Source organism: Pleurodeles waltl, chromosome 1_2, assembly GCF_031143425.1.
Source record: "Pleurodeles waltl isolate 20211129_DDA chromosome 1_2, aPleWal1.hap1.20221129, whole genome shotgun sequence".
Classification (NCBI taxonomy): Eukaryota; Metazoa; Chordata; class Amphibia; order Caudata; family Salamandridae; genus Pleurodeles; species Pleurodeles waltl.
Genome location: NC_090437.1, coordinates 966187332 through 966208282, shown reverse-complemented (window position 1 = coordinate 966208282; position 20951 = coordinate 966187332). Strand labels below are relative to the sequence as shown.

Below are 20951 nucleotides of genomic sequence, written 5' to 3'. Positions count from 1 at the left end.
CTATTTCTAAATAAAACAAGTTACTGAGCGTCTGTAACATCTTATCTAGTAGAGACGCTATCTAGGTGTAGATTCCTTACCTTATAATATTCCCTAGGCATCAGAATGGACCGGAATGTTTTGAGCAGTCTCCTTGACCTCCGATAGGTGGCATCCTTCAGCTCCACATGTTGTCATCTGTGCTAGAAGTGATGTGCATGGTGCCTATTTAGGCACTATCTCAGCACGTGGACCTCACTGTGTGACTATTTTAACCCTCCAGAAGAACAAACGCATACTGAGGTGGAATAACCAATGTGCTAACATGAGGTATTAAAGGATCTCTTTGATGTCATATGTGCAGTTCCCAGAACGGGGAGGATGGGAGGGTTGGTAAGAAATCTGCGGCTAAACAGAGTCTCTACCAGATAAGGCATTACCCAAGGTAAGTAACTTGTTCATCTGACAGAGACTTCTAGCAGCAGATTCCTTACCTCAGAATTGATACCAAAGCATTCTCTCCCCAGAGATAGGTCTGCAAATCTGTTAGACCAAAGTCCTGAAGGACAGAACGGAAGAAATACCCATCACGTTGAACCTGACTGTCCAAAAATTAATGCTTGGTAAATGTGTGTAGTGATGCCCATGTTGCTGCCTTGCAGACGTCCAGGACTGTGACCCCTTAAGCTATGCAGCTTGGTCTTGTGTAATGAGTGCATAAGCCCTCAGGGGGTTGTTTCTTGGCCATTACATAGCAGATGTTTATACAGAGGGAGATCCACCTGGATATGGTGGAGTTTTTCTGCATACCCGCATATCAAATAAAGAGTTGATCATCCACCCAGAAACCTTTAAAACAACTGATCTAGAATGATAATGCTCTTTTTGGATCCAGGTGGTGGAGTCTCTTCCATAGTAGGATGAGGGGCAAAGAAATTAGGCAGTGTGATGCTTTGCCTGACGTAAGATGTGACCGCCTTGGGTAAGATGGAGGCACAGGTCCTAATGACCTGCTTATCCAGAAAAATAGTGGTGTATTTAGGGGGTGGGGGAGTGAAAGGGGTGTTAAGAACAAGCACCTGCAATTTGCTAACCCTCCTAGCAGATGTTATAGCCAAAATGAAAACTGTTTTGATGGTAAGCAGTCTTAGCGGGTAGCTGTGCATGGGCTCAAATGGTAAACGCATTAAGATCCCATTGGGGCATAAAGAAAGGTGTAGGTGGAAACATGATGCAAACCTTTCAATAAAAGACTCACAGGGAGAGTTGATCCAACAACTGCAAGATAGCAGGGATGGCAGAAAGATAGCCTTTAACTGTGTCCAAAGCAAGGCCTTGCTGAGAAAGGGTTATGGCAAACAGAAGTACTTCAGACAAGGGTGCCTACAGAGGATCAACGGATTTTGCTGCACACTGAGACACAAATTTTCCATCAACAGCCATATTGTGTTTTTACTGAGGGATGTCAGGCTGCAAAAATGACATCATACACTTCCAAGGCGACCTCAATAACTCTCAACTGTCATAGCTCAATCCCCACACAAGCAGATGGACAGTGCGCAAGTTTGAGTGCAGGGCCCTGCCCGGTTGCTGCGACAGGAGATCATCTTGAAGGGGCAGCCTGATCGGAGGTCAGGTGCTCATGCTCTGAAGTTTGTGGACTGCATACTTGTACTGCCATTTGTTAAATTTTGTTTTGACCAATGACTTTGTGTTTCACCACTGCGCATATTAGTTGCTCAATGTTCACCAGTAGCACATGGTATGTTTTGTTCAGTTTAGCCGCCTATGGGCTTTGACATGGCATTAGCCATTACTTTCTGTATTCAGTTTAGCCGCCTATGGGCTTTGACATTGCATTAGCCATTACATTCTGTATTCTGCCTATTGGCTTTGACATGCTGTATCCAGTCTAGCCGCCTATTGCCTTTGACATTGCATTCCTATTGGCTTTGACATGATGTATTCAATTTAGCTGCCTATTGACTTTGACATGCTATTAGATATTCTGCCTATGGGCTTTGACATGATATTATATATTGCATTTTGTATTCAGCTTAACTGCCTATTGGCTTTGACATGATATTATACATTACATTTTGTATTCAGCTCCGCTGCCTATTGGCTTTGACATGATATTATACATTGCATTTTATATTCAGCTCAGCTGCCTATTGGCTTTGACATGATATTATACATTGCATTTTGTATTCAGCTCAGCTGCCTATGGGCTTTGACATGATATAAGACATTGCATTTTGTATTCAGCTTAGATGCTTATTGGCTTTGACATGACACTAGACATTGCATTTGATATTTAGGTTAGCTGCCCATTGCCTTTAACGTGGAGTTAGACATTGCAGTTGAGAATCCAAGCTGTATTTTTCCAAGCTGTGTTTTTGCACAAGATGTTTTTCTCACAGTAGAATAGACATGATAAGAGAGAGTACATGGGTGTTGTTTTTCTTCGCTTGAGCTTGGGAACAGGAGTAGTCTTGGAGACCTGGCCAGTCTCCAAAAGGCTTGCTCAGTTTCCCAGGTCTGAGAGGAGGGGGCACACCTTTGTAACGAATGACACAGGCTGCAGAGATTCAGATTCGAATCTGCCGGACCTCGTGCTGGAGCTTGGCGCCAGCAATCCCGTGTGGGTAGATGAATCTCTTTCTCGCGGCTGACAGGGGGTCATCAGCTTGCAGACCTTAGAAAGATGAAGCTGTAAATAGTTTCCCACACGGTGAAGTATTTGTTTTGCTTTGCATTCAATATCTTATAAATATAACCTGCTGTGTATATTGCAAACTGATATATTTTGTTTGATTAACGCTGGCTTGAAAGCTACTAATTAGTCCTACATAAAAATTGTGGTTGGGGAAGAATTAACAACAAAAAAAGTCTTCTTTGAACTCAGAAGTGCATTTCTGGTGTTTTATGTATGTGCTTAAAAACTAGATAAGAGAAAAAGCACTACAATACTCTCCTTGCACAATCTGAAGACTTGCACAATCCGATGACTTGGGCCCAGTTGTTCCATATCTTCCTCAGAACTCTGGGCAGGAGCGGTATCTATGGCAAGGCATACAGGAGGCCTGAAGACCAATGAAGACAAAATGTGTCTCTGAGCGAGAGATTGCTTGGAAACTCCAACGTGCAGAAGTGCATACATTTCGTGTTCTTGTCGGTGGTGCATAGATCTAACTAAGGCTCTCCCTAATCTCCGAAGAAACCTTGTACCACCTAGGGATGGAGATACCATTTGTGATCCGCGATTTATCAACAGCTGAGTTTGTCCACTCTGGCGTTCACAGAGCCCACCAGGAAAACATGTTGGTGGGCTCTCTGAATGCCGGAGCGGACAAACTCAGCCGTTGATGAGGAAAATGCCCTCTTGACCCGAGGCTCTGCATCTCTGGACATGGCTAGAATGTCAGGAAAAAACCCCTGTGTTCCAGCCATGTGCAGAGATGCAGGGCCTCTTGACACAGGGTCTATGATTCCACCCTGCCTCTGTTTGTTGTGGTAACACATGGTAGTGGTGATGTCCGTGGACACCTGAACCAGCTTTCCCTTGATGGAAGGAAGAAGGGCTTTCAATGCCAAGCGAATCACTCTAGTTCTGACAGGCTGATGTGGAGTTGAAACTCTGCTGGAGACCAGAGTCCTCTGATCTCCACCTCACCCAGATGGCTGTGCTAAACAAGAAGTGACGCATCTGTCACTATGGTGAGCTCTGGGTGGGGAAAGAAGAGGGGTCTGCTGGTGAACCAATTGCAGCTCGTGAGCCACCACTGCTGATACTTTGCTGTTCCATCTGATATCTGGACCGGACGGATAGATTCCTCTGATGGGGGCTCACTGTGACTTCAGATCCCACTGCAGGGCCGGCATATGCCAACTGGCATGCTTTACTTGCAGGATGCAGGAGGCCATGCGACTTATCAGCCTCAGAGTCAATATCACTAAAATCTAGGATAGAGGCTAAAACATCAGAACCAAAGCCCAAATACCCTGGTTGCACTGATTCACTGCATAGCCCAGAAACTGCATTGTATCTAGAATTGCTCCAATGAAAGGAAGCATCTGAAAGGAAGTCAGGTGTGACTTTTGCTCAATGGTAGTGAACCAGAGTGAATGCAGGGGTTCAGCGGTAATCTGGTGGTGGGAGACAAATGCCTGGGGCTATCCAGTTTTCAACAGCCAGTCATTGAGGTAGGGGAAGAGTGGAACACCTGCCCTCTGCATATGAGCTGCAACCATCACCTTGGTAAACACAGAGGGGCACTGATAACACCAAAGGGGAGCACAGTGAACTGATTGTTCTTGGCCCACCGTGAGCCACAGGAAATGCCTGTGGGCAGGCAGGACGGGAATATGGAAGTTGGCATCCTGCAAGTCCAGTGCTACAATCCATTCTCCAGGGTCAAGCGAAGGCAGACTCTGACCCAAAGTGAGCATCTTCAATTTTCCCCTTTTCAGAAAGTAGTTAAGTGGGCGAAGGTCTAGGATAAGACGGAGGCCCCATCCTTTTTCAGCACCACAAAGTAGCGGGAATACCAACATGACCTACTTGTGATGCTGGCAACCCTCTCAATGGCTCCTTTGGCCAGAAGAGCTTGTATTTTCTGTTGCACAAGCCTCTGTCAGCCAGTCAAGGGATGGTGGCAAAAAAGGGAGGGTCTGCTGAAAAGGTAGGGCTTAGTCCAGCTGGACAATCTGAGGTACCCATTTGTCCAATGCAATCTCCCGCCATTGGACAGGTGGTGCCGAATCCAAATGGGTCGTATACAAATCTGCATTGGATTGTGAACCTTGCTACATCTCTTCCATCAACAATAGCTTGAGAGAGTATGTCTCGGACCTCCTCTGAAAACAAAGGCAGCACTTGCTCAACCGTATCTCAGATAGTATGGGGATATCGTCCCAATAAGCAAGCAATGTTCACAGGCCGAGTACAATGCCAGTGGAGGAAAAAATCCTCTTTCCAAAGGTATTCAGTCTCTTGGACTCCTTATTGGTGGTGTGGTAGGGAATGTGCCAGGAATGATTTTGGAGGGAGAAGCCTGGACCACCAGACTCTCAGGGGTTGTATGCTGGGTGAGGAAGGATGGGTCCCCGGTAGCAGGGTGATGGCGGGGGGAGACAGTCCTGTGCACACAAGTGCCTCTGCAGGACATCAGTGAGGGGTCCCTTGAAAGAGAGTAAGTGTTCTGAGGAGGAGACCTCGGTTTGAAGCACCTCTATCAAGACATTGGTTTTGACCTCAAATGTGGGCAGCCGAAGGTCCAGGACCTCACCCACCCCATGAACCACCATCACAAAGGAAACCCCTTCCACTGTGGGAGGAGAGAGGAGGCCAGTGTATGGTGAGGTGTGCAGACCACCAGCATCAGCCAGATCCTCAGACCAGGTGTCTTCGGCCATGGACTCTGCCTTTGGGGTCGGAATAGCCATGGGGATTGTCAGATCCCCTTTATGCAGCGCTGAAAATAATGTTGTGCGATACCAGTCTGGCGGCGTATCAGAGTTAGGAATCAGAAAGGGTTTGGCGCCGATGAGAATAGTGTTGTGGGTTTATTTTAGCACTTTTCTTGGGCACAGTTCTTTTAGCTCTAGGCCTGTGCCCTTTTATCTAGTTCATTTTGTTTATTCCTTTTATTATTTTAGCATGGCTTAATTTTAGCAGAGATGATTTACTTTTATCAGCTGCCTTTCTATGAAGAATGTATTAGTTTTTTGTGCTGTGCCCAAGGCTGTACATGATAATTTACAGAGTATTTCCTGTCCAAGGGTACAATGTTTACCTTACACAGAAAAGACGCCTAATCAAGTCAGGGCAGTTCTCAGAACAACAGCACGTTTTGTTATAAAACAACATGCTGACCCCAAACTAAGTTACAGGGGACACTCCAGCCATCCAACTCATGCTGTACCACGTCATCGCAGCTCTGCTGAACTTGGCCACGTCACTCTATCCACTTGAGGACTGCAGATCACAGGAAGAAAACCTCTGCTTATTATTCAGGTATGGGGATGGGAAGCAATGGGGCTTCCTTGGAGAGACTACTATGGGGAGATTAGGGCTAACAGTGCTATTGCTCTCATGTAGATTTTTAGTAGTGCAGGTATAGATTTTAGATTCACTAGCGCGGCAGAATGTTGGGACTTTTCATCTGGTTCACTTTCCTGGTCACAATAATGGTTGTGTTTTATTTTCTCTTCCTAATAATTGCAGTTCATGGCTTTTTACATAGAACACAGTTGCTTTAATAAATGAACTTAACCAAATCCCGCTTTTGTTTGTCTTTTCACGTATGAGACTTTTGTAAATGAGTGAACAGGATAAGATCTGTTCCAGCCTGACTTCCCTGAGGAGTCATGGATCAGGCTGCTACAGATCACCTTTACTTTTGGGTTTGGGTGAGATGCTTCTAGCTAGCCTAAAGGGTTAGGCCAACAGCTACCAGACGATGTGGGATCGACTCAGTCCCCTACAGGCGGTGGTGCTGCCGCCTGATACTAACAGTCTTATCCCCATGACGAGACTCCTACGACAATGGCATCCCTGGAATGGTCCTCAAAGGAGGTTGCAAGGTCCCGGCTTGGCCAATTCAGGTCATCCAACAGATACTGAGGGCCTGACTGGTGCCAAGGGCAGACCCGCTGGCAGAGTCCCAGTCAGAGTCCCTCCCAAACCCATGGGGCCCAATGACGGATGGCTTTTGAGTCATGGTCCTGAAATTCGGGCAAGTCTTGGAGTGGTGGTCCTGCTCCAGGCATCAAAGACACACCAAGTAGGGGTTTGTCACAGACATTTGCCTGTGACAGGCACCCCAAGGTTTGAAGCCAGTTGGTTTCTTTGGAGACATATTCCAAAAAAGGGGTGAAAAAGTCACACTGGTCGAAGTTGACAAAATGGTCTAAAAAGTAGTCAAAAAACAACTGAGGGGAGCTCATCTGGATCCTCGTTGATGGAGTGGAAAAGAAACTGAGCTCAGCGTGCTGGGGTGGCTTTCTATACAGGCACTGAGCACGTCACTTCTGATAGCGGAAGAAGCCACGCGGAGCTGAAACGATGTCACCTACATGTGCGCAAAGTGGACTGCTCAAAGATTTCCAGATCCAGTCTGGTGCCTGGGAAATATTCTAAGGTAAAGAATCTGCAGCTAGAGGTCTCTATCAGATGGATATTTTAACTTGTGTAAAAAGTTTGTGCTTTGCTTGGAAAAGATACAATTCAAGTAAAAAATGGTTTAATTTACAAATTTATCAAGTACAGGATTCTAATTGGAGCACGTCCCTTTGCTACAAAGGCCATACCTCTAATTCAGGTTCCCTAATTACACTTATTAGCCCCCGTAGTAAAGCACTACTACTGTGTACAAATGTGCCTTCCCTGAAATCTACATCAAATAGTCTTTTGTACTAATCTGAATTTATAATTTCTTAGCACACTCTAGGTCCCCAAGAACTAAGGGGCTAAGAGATTTCTACTGATAGGATACTGAACACAGCACTTGGTATGATAATGTGAGATGTTTTCTACTACACTTATATGGCACAATATTCAAGGAAATGTTATTACTCACTTTATTGTCAGTGGCTGGAAAATCTTCAATGCCAAGCTCCCTCCTTCGTTCTGCTCGGACTTCTGCATAACTGGCAGAAAGCAAAAAGGGAATTGTTTTATGGAGTACAACAATAGGTCATCAGAATGATGAGAGCAACTTTATGGTCTGCACAATCAGTCTATGGTAGAAAGCAACCAGTCAGCAGAGGAACTTCGGTACCAGAAATGTATAAAAACAAATATGCAAATCTACTTTTTCAGTTTAACTGCAAGTAATAATTGTTTGTTTTCGTTATAGAAGCTTTGTGTACCAGTCACCCAGAGAGAAACTGGCTCAACTGTATAGTTTAGATTCTAATATAGGAAAATTATTATCAGCCCAATACGTCCACCTGACACTTTTGCTAAAGGTAATACACTGACTTGCTATGAGGCAATGTTACGATACAACAGTTGTGATTCACGCTTCAGGTCTCTTGTGGATGTGCAGATGTGCAGTGACTTACCTTAGGGAAACGTCTTTTCTGGGAAAGACTAAACACAGATTCCTCACCTTGTGAATTTACTCAGGGGCCAAAATGGACCTGGAAACTTTTGGACAATTCCCTCAGGCGCTGCCAGGTGGTTTTGTCCAGCTCTGCACTGGACCCATCTGCTCCATATATGACACCGGGGCACATCAGTGCACTGACATCAGCTCCTTTCTTTACGCGTCTTCCGGAGAAGACCTGGAGCTAGCAGTGCTGTCGCTGATCGACCTATTACCTTCAGGAAAAACACCCAAATTATTCTTCAGTGCGGAGATATGTGCCCTAAAATGACTGGTTTCAAGCTGTGTTCTCAGGGTCACTGAGGGATGCTGGCGACGGACACTCACAGTGTCCAACTCTAGTGCCTCGGCACTTTGCACAACACAAAGTTGTGCTCTTGTTGCACGAAAATGAACTGAAAGGTGGTTTAAGACCGTAAAGCCAAGCTTGCCATAGCCAAATTCCAGAGGAAGTTGCGGAAGCAGTCTCCGTCTAAATCAAGAGAGTGGATGTGCTCCTATTTCCAGGGCTGATCTCAAGACTGCTCCACATCAAGATTCAAGAGTTCAGGTAAGTCATATAAGGTGCACAAGAAACATAGGAAGTCCAAACACAGATTGCAAAGGTCCCGCCAATTGCATTGCTCGGAGTCATGCGATGCCCCGGGTACCTCTTGTCATAGGAGCTCCTATGCAGAGCAGGTTTCTGAAGTGGCTCCGCTTTACCTCTTGCCTCAGCAGACAGCCACAGCAGATGAAATGCAACATCTGAAGGAGGTTGTAGCGTTCATTTTTGGTGCCTCACCGAATACCAATCGAGCTTCAAGGGTTGTAAATGGCACCCAGCTGAAGGTTCGTTGGCAGATCCTTCCGTGCCACTTGACCTCCATTCGAGGTCAGCCCACCTCCTAGGACAGTATTCACACACCTTCTAGGATAGAGTGTTGGACATCTTGCCAGTTCCCCAGGAGGATATCAGACAAACGCTCCAACGTCTGATCTTCGACAGCCAAGATACTGCAAAATTTACCATCAGTTTTGGCCAGCACACTCTAGACTTCCTGGGTGGGGCTGTCAGCACTAGAGTGTTATTAAGCGTCATGTCCGGATTTGCTCCATGGGATTTTCATCAGACCTGCATCAGTCCCACATAAACATGCCCTCTGATGGCTAGAAACGTTTCAGATAGAAGGCTGACATGGCCCTTGAGAAACTGAAGGAGAGCAAAGTCACTGCTCGCTCTCTTGGCCATGCTCAGCCTGTACAACAGTTTACTGAACAGCGCCCCTTTCAAGGCTTCAGTAGGGGATACCTGCAGAGGCAACACAATACGGGGCTTTCAAGAGCAAGGCCAGAAAGTTGGCTGACAACTTTCAGGCCCAAAGGGGAAACACACTATTCCACCCTCAACCCCTCCCCCACAGCTAATGCAAAACTGCTTTAAATTGTCCTTGGAAGCACACAATCACTGGGTAGGAGGCCATGTTATCTTTAACCTCCCCGAATAGCGAAGCATCACATCAGACTAACTGGTGCTACAGACTGTATAAGACGTATACTCCCTGCCCTTTCTGTCCCATCCTCTGAACATACCACCCATACCACAACACCTCCCTAAGGACCATAGTTCCAAACTTCACAGAGAAGTTTAGGCTCTCTTTGCTAACAGAGCAATAGAGAGGATGCTAGCATCAGAGATCAGGACTGGTTGTTACTCACTTTATTGTGCTGAAAAAGGAAAGATTCTAGAGCTCGACCCTCCAGAAGGATAAGGCCAATTTGCTCACCCTGGCCCAAGTCCTGCCTGCTCTAGATCCAGTATGCTGGACAGTAGCGCTGGACTTGCAGGACACATACTTCCACATTCCCATTCGGCAGTCTCACAGGTGTTACCTGCTGGTTCAGGCAGGTCAAAAGCGCTTTCAGTTTTCTGTGCTCCACTTTGGCCTTCCCAATGCACTTCACAGGGTGAGGAATTTGCAGTTAGAAGTGTCTATCAGAAATAAGAGTAAGGCTAGTTCAATGTATACACAGAAGAATGGGTGTCTAGATGGGACCTGCTACATAAAAACTGATGAATGAAAAAAGGCACACTACGTCTCCTGGAAAAAAGCATTAGTGCTTTTGGTAGAAGCTGGAGTGTTAATCAAAATGCTCCAGGGCTGAGCTTCTGTGTAAGGTTGTGCGTGTTGGAGCTTTTGTGATTTTGGTTGATTGATTGGTTGGCAACCTGGAATAAACTGATAAATTGACAATCATGTTAAAACATTAATTCTTAGATATTCAAACTGTGTTAAAGCCGATAGGTCTAGATTTTTGATAGCAAACCGGCAAATTATGTTTATGTTTAGGAAAATTACAGGCTAGCTGTTGCTTGTGTTCCGTTTCAGAGAGGACCTGACTTGGTGGTTTGGGCTGAACTGTTCCTATTGGAGCAGTATTAAGACACATTTGTATATGGCTGGGTTTAATCTGACATGTTATGGTGAGTAAAAAACAAGGTACTGGGGTGCAGCCCGAGTACTTAACAGTGGCTTAGATTAATTCAAGCATTCCATCCCTTACGTTTTTTGTATTTTCCTTCTGAGAAAGAGCGCCACCACTTACTGTGCCTTACCAAAGACCCGTGTAGTGGTCCTAAAGGAAAAAGGCAGCACTGCCGAGACCACATTGTCCCTGTCATTCGTATGCTCCTTCCCTTAATGGTCATTACTTTTATGATCACTTACTGTAACAAGATCAAAACGTTGCCTCCATTATCGAGGCCTTGGCTGGTGAGCACTTCCTAACACAGCTGGTGAATGTTCCAGAGGAGTTGCTAGAAATGGGAAGGCATAATCCTTGTGGATCAACAGGTGATGGACTCCCATTGTTCCAAAAAAATAAAGTATCCACAGTCAGATATTTATGACGAGGGGCAACTCAAAATGGCTCTGAGGCTGAAGAACTAGAAGAGAAATGGGGAGACTGGAGCTGCTGCTGTCAACCCTTAAATTCCCCTATCACACGAAATGAGAGGAAGAATTGTTTTCAAGAGTGAACTTCCTTGGAAAGTTTTTGCTGCGCACAGTTTGGCCTCTTGGAAACCCAAAAAAACAATGGTTTTCCTGTAAATTTGTTCAGTCCTGGAGACCAGTCCCAGTAAACATGCTAAAATCCTCTCACTATCAGAGGGAATATCCATTAGGGAAGCTTGGATGTCTAAGGAAAATGGATTTCAAAGATGGCAGGGGCAATTTAAGCTTCTCAGCTTTGTACACAAGGGTTGTGAAAAAAGATCCTGAGAAAGAGGTTACATAAATGACAGGGAATGTCTCTGAAGATGTATCAAAACCACTGGCATTCTGAGGGTCAAGTAAAGCCCAGAATATGTATGCTAAAGAGGGAGATGTTTATCAGCCTTGCAATCATACATCTCAACCAATTCAGGTTAGGCATATCAAGTCCATCTAAACTGCATGGAAATCTCTGGGATTTGAGACCATGGTTGGCAAGAGTCTGGTCTTCAAAGCAAGCTGTAACCACTTCCGTAGCTAGTCAAAATGTTTCCTCCAACTTCAATGGTTCACTTAGCGTAGAGTATGGCTCTGACAGTAGCATCAGAAACAACATCAAAAGCCAGTTTTGCCACTGTAATAAGATGGGGGTGGCATCCATAAAATAAGCACTAAGATCAGAGCCTACAAAGGCTTTAAGTTCAGCAGGACCAGGGCCAGAGTCGTTGGAATCCCAGGGCCCAAAGGCTGGGGACCACCTTTGGGAGCTGGAAAGGTTTGCCCTGAAGAAATTCAACATGACCTGTAGAAAAGCCCATCCTGAGACAATCCAGTGAAAGCCTTTTAAAAACTGAAATGGACCCAGAGGAAGAAAAGGAAGATGCAGACATTAGGGAAAAGTGCCATCAAATCTAAGACAGTCCAGGGAACATGAAAGTTTATCCACAATTATGAGTAATACTGCTCTTGTTAAAGGACCCTTTGGAAGGTCGTGGTTTGTCAGGATAACCACCAAAGAAAGGGGATGGGAACATTTAGGGGTCTGTTACAGGCCCAAGCGTAGAATACCTAGGCTTCTTGCTACCTGATGGCATTCAGATTCATGGAGATACAGGAGTTACACCGAATGGATTATGATCAGGCCCAAGCACCATATGCAAATATTCCAGGGTTTGAAAAGCAACACAGACAGGATTTAAACACCACTATCTTAGGAGATGGGAACTGAACTAGTCTGCCAAACATGCTTTGTTAACATTTTAAAGTATTTGGTAAAAACCAAAGAGATCTGGACCGGTGTCTTAACCGGCGCCAGTAAGGCGCAAAACAAAAATAATACCTGAAATCAGAGCAGTAATAAAATAAATCAAAGCAGATGTGCTTACTGTGAATATTACACTGCATTTGAGACATTTGTTGGAGGAAGGGTAGGTGACGAATGACTGATTGCAGTCAGGCTCCAAGGCAAAGCACTGGAGTGGTACAAATACAACAGAAAAACTGGGTTTGCACATGGTGAATAATTCGCTGTTAACCCACTAAAACACTGCCCTCAAGGATAAAGAGCATGTCTTCAGTCTTCACTGTAAGACTGCTTACTCTAGATGTTGTACAGTCGCAATGTAGCACTGTCAAAGAACGTTTAGGTTTGTAACCTGATCTTACACCGATTAACTCGAATCCTGTAGGGTGATCGTTAGCAACGGATCTTCGGTGACAAATTATGCATAATTTTGAAGTGACAGTAGAGCACTTGTACTTTCATCAGGCATTTTATAATTGCAGGTAGATGTGCAAACTCCAGTCTCCCATGTGGCTACCACTGATACCAAATTAGGGTATTTAACGTTCTAATTGAACGGGCCGTAGGAGAGGCACAGAAATTAAAAGAGAACTTATCTTGCTTTCCAGATCTGGCTAAGCTTTCAAACTTTTCTGAAACGCTATCGCTGAAGAGAGATAAAAAAAACAAAAATGACAGATCATACTATCCAAAAGAGTCAGGGGCAGGTCACTTGCCGTTTCGGCTTCAGCATGAGCTAGATTAAAGTAACTCTGTCTAGCATCTGAGACATATGCACGAACACCCTATAACGGGCCAAGCAATAGTGCATTCAGTAATAATGACATTGAAAATTAGAACAAGATAAACGAGGTAGAACATTTACCAAAGATGTGCAAGCATAATGGCCTGGCTGATACTTTTAAGATACATCGGGTGATCCACCTGCAGAAGCCACCCTTGACATAGATAAGTGTTTAAGTGAATAATTATCCTCGTCTAAGTTATCCCAAAAAAATCCGTAGACTTTGAAAAAAAATTCCAAGCTAGTCAATTTCATTACTACGATCTCTGTTAGAATGCTACATCATCCAAGATAAACCTTGTTTTCAATTAATACAAAGGTGCTTGAGCTTGCTTGGATAATTGACTAGCAGTAGCCAAACTGTCTCATTATAACAGATGGAGGAAATCATTTGTGAGGCTCAAAAACTCCATTAGAAACAGAAAATTAATCAGTCATATCTTTGAATACCACTCTACCAACTGAAAAATCACTGAAAATGGAAAAAAGTGAGATGATAAATTCCAGAGGAGCCCAAATCTCAGACTTTGAGAGGGTGTTAACCGAAATCACCAGCTTAGCACAAATATAACAAGGGCAGGACCTACAGAAAATATTGCTGAGAAAGCAGCAAACATCTTTCACAATACACCACAAGTCAACTTACTTCAGGGACACAATCTCTCATTTGACTGCTCACTCCCTTCCATTTTGAGAGCATTAGTGAATGTGAAAAGGTACATTTAGAAATGTAAGGCTCTGAAACGTGGCACTCTGCGTTATGCTGGGTGGTTTTATCATTTACCAATAAAGGCAGAGATAAAAAAAAAACTGAAAAGACAATCCCTGTTACAAGTTCTATTCCAACCGCGATATGGTTACATAAAACAGTGGAGGAAATAAACTGTTATAATGACTTTCGAAACATGGCAGTGAGAAATATTAAAGAGCAAATTACACTGTAAACTTACAGACAGAAATCGAAAAGCAGATAGAACCAATGACAGTTGGCAGTATGTGCAATGAAAAATGGCCAAATCTTTGAAATACACAGTTACATTTCACATTATTCTTACTGTGTTCCTTAAATAATATTAACACGTGTGAACACGGTATTGCATTAATGAAATGTAACCACTGAAAGTCTGAAGCTTTATAAGGTGTGTACTAATGTTAATTTATAATGCTTACATGTATTAATTTTTCATATTTACTCTTCAAGTTATAATGCATTTTCTTTTATTCACATTTTGCATTTATTTTGAAAGTTATATGTGTGCATGTATAATCATTTATTCGAAATGCACGTTAAATGTTTAGTTACCCTGGCTGAAAGGCCTTAATTGTGAAATGTATTTTGCTTGATTAGCATGTTCTTTCTTGTGCAGGTGTGCTTCAAGGTTTCATTAGCTAGAGAAAAGGAGTACTGTTATATGAATTCGTTTTGTTGATAGTGAGTTCTAAGAAAATAAATCCTGGGACGAGATGTGAAGACCTAATGAGCAGCTGAAGTCTCCTATTCATTGCGTATTAGGAATAGGGGATGCTCAAGGTTGCAGTAACTATCCAAGTTCTGTGAGATGAGAAATTCAGGTGATGCTGCAAATGCACACCACAGGAGCAGACATGATTGGTTCCTGGTAGGGTGGGAAGAGATAGGATTGATGTTGAAGGTTCTGTTTGTTTTAATTAATCCTAGCCTGTTAGAAGTTAGGGCAGATTCCTTTAGATTTTCAAGGGGTACAGACCTCTATGCTTCTTGCAAGTGTGAAGCTTCTTGCTAAACACTTATGGGCATATTTAAGATCCCCTTGCGCCACCGGAGCATCACTTTTATTGACACCCCAGTGGCGCTATGCACTGCACCATATTTACAAGATGCCATTAAGCCACCTTTTGTGGCTTAATGCCACCTTGTAAATACAGCCCCTTTACACGCAGCACTTTGCGTGGAAGGGGCATGCAATGGGTGTTGCAATGGGCATGCCACAGCAACACCCATTGCACTTTGACGCTGTCCCAGATTTACGGGTTTTCGTAAACCTGAGGCAGCGCCAAAATCGAATGCCAGCCCAGGGGTGGCGTTAGCATGGCACAAGGAGAAATGCTTTCATTTCTCCTCGTTTTGTGCTCTTTCTATGCTCACATAGAAAGAGCAAATCACCACTTAAGATTGCTTTTGTGCAGGAAGGTGTTCCTTCCTCCACAAAAACAATTTCCCCCTCAACGCAGCCATCCTTGCACTGTGGTGCTCGGGTTGCTGCGTTGGCGCATGGCAGAAAATTAAGTGCCGGGTGCAGGGGACAACACAGGGGTGCACCAAATTCTATTTAATACGGCGCATCCCTGCTTTGTGAAAATGACGTGTGTGACGCTGCCAAATTTGGCGCAGCATCACGCACAGTAATTTTCCCTTAAATCTGGGTTTGCTTGGCATTGTTATTGTGCTTGTATTGCAATGTTAGCAAAGAATTTTGAAGGAGGGTAAGCTGCTGCAAGGAGTGGGAAGGACCACGTTGAGTATATTCCTTGTTTGAAAATGTATCCTATTTGGCATAACCGACATTATTGCTGAAAAATGTTTTTTTTAAGGCTATATGAATTTTGATCAGGTGATATGTGAGAATACCTGGCGGAGAGGGGGGATCACCATCCCAAGACACACCAGGTCACTATAAGGCCATAAATGTGGCCCTTCACACATGTATTTGGCCCGGTCAGTGGCTTAAGAACACAGACAGAGGGTGCATTGATGTTTCCATGCTATGGCACATTTAATTTGCGAATCGTTGAAAACCTAAGAAGGGTATTGTATGAAATGAAGCCACCTCCTAGATCTGCACAATTTGAAGCACTTAATGCTTGGCAGCACACAGCTCATGTCAGGGAAAGGGAGAAATATCAGGGAAGAGTCGGAAAGGCAATGTGTAGCTGTCCTGATGCTAGATGGGATGCAGAACAACAGTGGTGAAGGACTGATATGATAAAGGAAACTATATTATACCCTGCATTGACGAGTAAAGAATCAGGAAAAAATAAAGAAAAAAGGATAAAAGGAAGAAACAGGAAACCCATAGAGTTTAGGAGAAGACAGTGATTGATTCTAGTGATGATCTCCTAGATGTGCTATTATCAACGCGTCCACCTCCACATAATGTGGCTCACACCAAAGAAATGCAGTTGCCAGTGTAAACGCTGGAATAGCCACCACTCTAGTAAATACCAATCTGATCCTGATGGCAGAGTGTTCAGCAATTAGTGTACCTGTTAACTACCCTGTTCCCAAATCCCCAGCTACAGTCTCCTGTTCTGGTTACAATTGGTCCTATAGTTCCTTTGTATAAATCAGAGTCATCAGGAGCTACAACACTTACTTTGACAGTCCATACTGGAGTAGATATTTTAGCAAAAGCTCTTGTGATCCCAGGAATAGGAAAAACTTCTTTAGTCTTGACTTAGGTAAATACCCGTTAAGTTGGCTCTCCAGCAACAACCATGAATCTGACAGTATTCACTCCTGTCGGAGCCTCCGTTCCAAAATCGCAAAATTTTGAGAACTCTATTTGGAATTCACCATAGAGTGTCATTAATAGAAGTCTAAGAGAAAGGATGGTTTCCAGTACCCCTAAAGTACAGAATAATGTTAATACCCGAGGAGTAGATGATTTGATTAGATCCTTCAATGGGCCCATAAGAGAAAGTGAAGGTTCAGGATCAGGCAAATAAATAATTCTGTCCCGATTAATTAAAACATTGAGAATTAAAATGCAAATTAAGCAATTAATTAGGAATTAATTAGCTGCATGCAAAACTAGACTGAGTTAGATTAGTGGGAAGGCAGATGGAAGAAGACGAAAGATCAAAAGAAGCCAAAGGGAGCGCCACCTCAGTCTCTAATACATGGAATGGGCGCTTCAAATTTTCCATTGAGGGAAATGCCTGGTAGAGTAGGTGTCCATGTGCCTTGGAGTAGAAGTGATATTGTGTCATTTACCAATGACTTTTCAAGATTGAGAGAAAAACCAATAGAATGGTACAAACAGTTTGAGTGCATTGTGAAGATTTCAGATGTCTTGTGGGTGAATTTGAATACCTTCTTCGACACTGTGGTACATAATGACTTATGGGTAGAATGTAAAGTGGCTGTAGAGTGGCCAGAAAAGGAACCCCCGAGAAATCCGAAAATACATGTCCCTTCATCGTTGATGATGAAAAAGTATCAACAGGTGATAACCTTCTTGAAAGAGAAGATACTAGCTAAAGACTGATTGCGTTAAGATTGACAGGATGACTCAAGAGTCCAAAGAGTTGGTGCATGCTTATTATGAGAAATTGTTACAGGTGTTTGAGCAGCACAGTGGAATGGAGGCTCCCGAAGATAAATACATGGGAAATTTTGTGTCCCGCTTTGTGAAGGGTATGAGAGCTGAGATTAGCTTGATGATTCAAAAGCAATTGATTTGTTGGCAGAATAAATCAGATGTTGAGATCCTGAGATATGCAAAATATTGTAGCAAAGTAGTGGAACTGAAGCAGAAGCAATTGAAGCAGAATCTGATGGCGGGACAAATGGAAGCAGCACAGAGAGGAAGTCAGAGTCAACCTTTTGAAGGGAATGTTTGTTCTCTGCAAGGAATATATTAGCAAGGAGCTCCTGTGATGCAAGCTGAAAATGGGTTCCCGCAACAAGGTAGAGGTTGTGGTGTTCCAACTGACCCGATTATTGAAATAGAGGTAGCTACTTTGAAGAGATCAAATTGTTGTCATTGTTGCAATAATATAGGGCCCTATAAGTGGGAATGTTGTCATAATCCCGAAAGTGATGACTGAGAACCAGGTTTAGAATTCAAAGTTTACACAGCCCCAGAGTAATAACCCTGTATAGCCACAGAATGTCCCGAGACCGAGAATGCAAAATTCTAATGTGTTCCAAGCTCCAGTGATGCAAGTTGCACAAGCTCCAATGCTGCAGCAAAATGCAAACTGTCCCCGATTTACTTGAAATCAGGTTCCAAATTTAAAACCAAAATTCCTTCCAAAGTCAGAACCCATTCCAGCAGTTTTTCAGGTTTGATACCTTTGACTACTAAATTTCTGATCAGTCTCAATGACGGTACCTGTGGAGGGAGGAATATTGCGTCCTTGGTGCAGTCTTGGAGGTAGACCACAGTGGCCCTCGCTGTATTTTTGACTGATACAGGTGCTACACGATCTGCTGGTAGAGCAGTAGAGGTTCCAAACCTACTCATCTCTGGAAACAAAATACAAGTTGTAGGAGTTGCAAGCAAGCAAATGACAAACACTGTAACAAATAATAACCTGTTAAAATAGGGTCCTTGGAGCAGAATCACCAGTTTGTCGAGTGTGATTCGAGTCCTGTGAGCTTACTAGAACGTGATTTATTATGCAAGGTAAACTGCACTATCTACTGCACCCTGAAAGGCGTAAAGTTACAAACCTAGGATGAAGACGTGGGCTTTAAACAGATGAGACGTGGGCTTTAAACTGATGAGCCAAGCGCCAGCAATTGACTTGTACCCCATAATGACAGCTGAGGATTTAACACCAGATTTTAGGGATACGGCGAATTCTGAGGTACAGGACTTTTCAGGAAAATATATTGGTCTCATAAAAGGATTTGAGTCTGTTCACTTCCTGACTTTGAGGGTTGTTCTCTGCACAAGTGGCTGAATTGATAGCTCTTACTAAAGCTTGCTGTGTCGCTAAACAGGTGAAAGTGACTATATTTACAGATAGTCAGTATGGCTTTGGTGTTATTCGTGACTTTGGACAGTTATGGTCACAAAGAGGATTTCTGACATCATCTGGATCCCCAATCTGCAACGGTGAGCATGTTATGAGATTGCTTGAAGCACTACAGCTGACACTAAAAATTGTAGTTGTGATGTGTTCTGCTCACCGCAGTAGAGACGAATGTGGCACTAGGCAACTGTTATGCTGATGAAGTTGCCCGATACTGTGTTCTTGGGTCACGAACATTCAATGGTGAATATGCACATGAATCTGAAGGTAAGACCAACTATAACTTTTGTTGTCAACAACTGGTACCTGGCAGGAAGTGAACAGATTGCAGGAGGAAGTGTCAGGGGCAAAACAGCAGGTTTAGATCCGAGCAGGATGTGTGACGAAAGAGGGTGATATAGGGGTTTCTGTAGATGGCAAACCGGTGTTGCCTGACAGCATGCTATCCCGAATGGTAAGGCATTTTCATGGACCCGCACATATTGGGAAGGATGCCATGGTCAAGTTATTCTCACAACATTCGTTTAACCAAAGATTTAGCCTGGTGACTGAAACATCGTGCCATGTTGTTGTGTGTCAACAGATGAACATAACAAAAAGAACTTCAGTGACATTGAGCCATATAGGAAGATCAGTAGGGCCATTCAACAGAATGCAGATTGACTTCCCTGAAATGCCTGTGTGCAACAGGCTGAGATATGTCCTGGTTATTTTGTGCATCTTCTCACATTGGGTGGAGGCTGACCCAACCTGGAGAAATGACAGTCTGACAGTATCCAGATTGTTGTTGAGAGAGTTGATATCTAGGTCTGGTTTCCTGACTTTGTTGGAGTCAGACTGAAGAACTCATTTTAATTATGAGGTCCTGAGAATGTTGTATTCTGTATTACAAGTAGAGCAGAGACTACACTGCAGTTGTCGGCCAGAGGCTTCTGGCATCGTGGCGTAAGAGAATGGAAAGCTGATACACGCACATGTGAGTTGACCTGTGGCTTTCGTCTCTGCTACCAGATTGGCCAGTGTGTGTGCATCAACATCTCTGAAGTGGTCAGATGTTTTTTCTCGTGTTAGTGAGTCTTTGCACTGTTCCTGACATGAAAACAGGATTGTCAACTCATGAAATAATCATGGGGAGAGCATTGAGACTGCCTGCAAATGCACTTGTGAACATTATGGATGACATGGTTCTTGACTATTACAAGGGACTAGCTGAGGAGGTCCCTACTGTGTTCTGCCAGGCTGAACCTGTTGCTGTCCCCCCCATGTCTGGAGCAGTGCCATGACCTCAGCCCTGGTGACTGCGACTTGGTGAAGCAACACGTTTGGAAAATGTGTCCGGAGCCTAGGTGGCATAGACTGTACCTGGTTATCCTAGCAATGAATAATGTTAAGTGGTGGGGGATATCGGGTAGTTTTTCTTTAGGGCTCAGGGCAGGTGGGGGTTGGAGTAGTTTAGTTTTTAGGGTTGTTTTTTTTATTTTTTTAGGGTTCAGGGCGGGTGGGCGGTGTCGGCGTAGTTTATTTTTTGGGACAGGCATGGGGGGGATCAGGGTAGTTGTTTTTATACGGTCTGGGGGGGTGGGGGGGTTTGCGGTACTTTAGTCTTTAGTTTTTAGGGGTAAGGGGCTGAGAGAGTTTTTTTAGGGCTCCAGGCGGGGGGGAACTTGGGCTAGTTTAGGTATTAGGGGGTGGGGGTAGTTTTAGGCCTCAGGGTGGGTTGCATGACAGAACCACACATGTCGTTTTGCATGCCATTTCCACATATGCCTTCACTGAGCAGACTTTTTCCCAACAAAATTCGTTGTAAAGGGATGTGTGGAAACGGCGCAGTCGTGGTTCCGACTGCGTTGTTATGGCATTCGTTGTTCCAGCATGTGTGGTTCCATCATACAATTGCTAGAGTGCCATGTCAGAGGTATTCATGCCCTCAATGGACATATTTTGGCGATAATGATCGTGAAGGGGAAACTAGCGATTTGACAGACAAAAGTGAGATCCCAGTTGAGCCTCTGTAAACTTGAATTGCACCTTGAACTGGGAACTGGGTTTGAACT

At 44.0% G+C, this 20951-nt stretch overlaps 1 protein-coding gene across 19 annotated transcripts in view; it reads right to left on the bottom strand.

The window, feature by feature from the left end:
- Positions 1 to 20951, bottom strand: part of CLOCK (clock circadian regulator) — a 1126282-nt gene that overhangs the window by 301174 nt on the left and 804157 nt on the right. For all 19 annotated transcript variants that reach the window (XM_069200997.1, XM_069201058.1, XM_069201081.1 and 16 more), the window contains one exon: positions 7563 to 7632. In XM_069200997.1, the coding sequence (XP_069057098.1) occupies positions 7563 to 7632 (70 nt within the window). The remainder of the gene's footprint in view (positions 1 to 7562; positions 7633 to 20951) is intronic.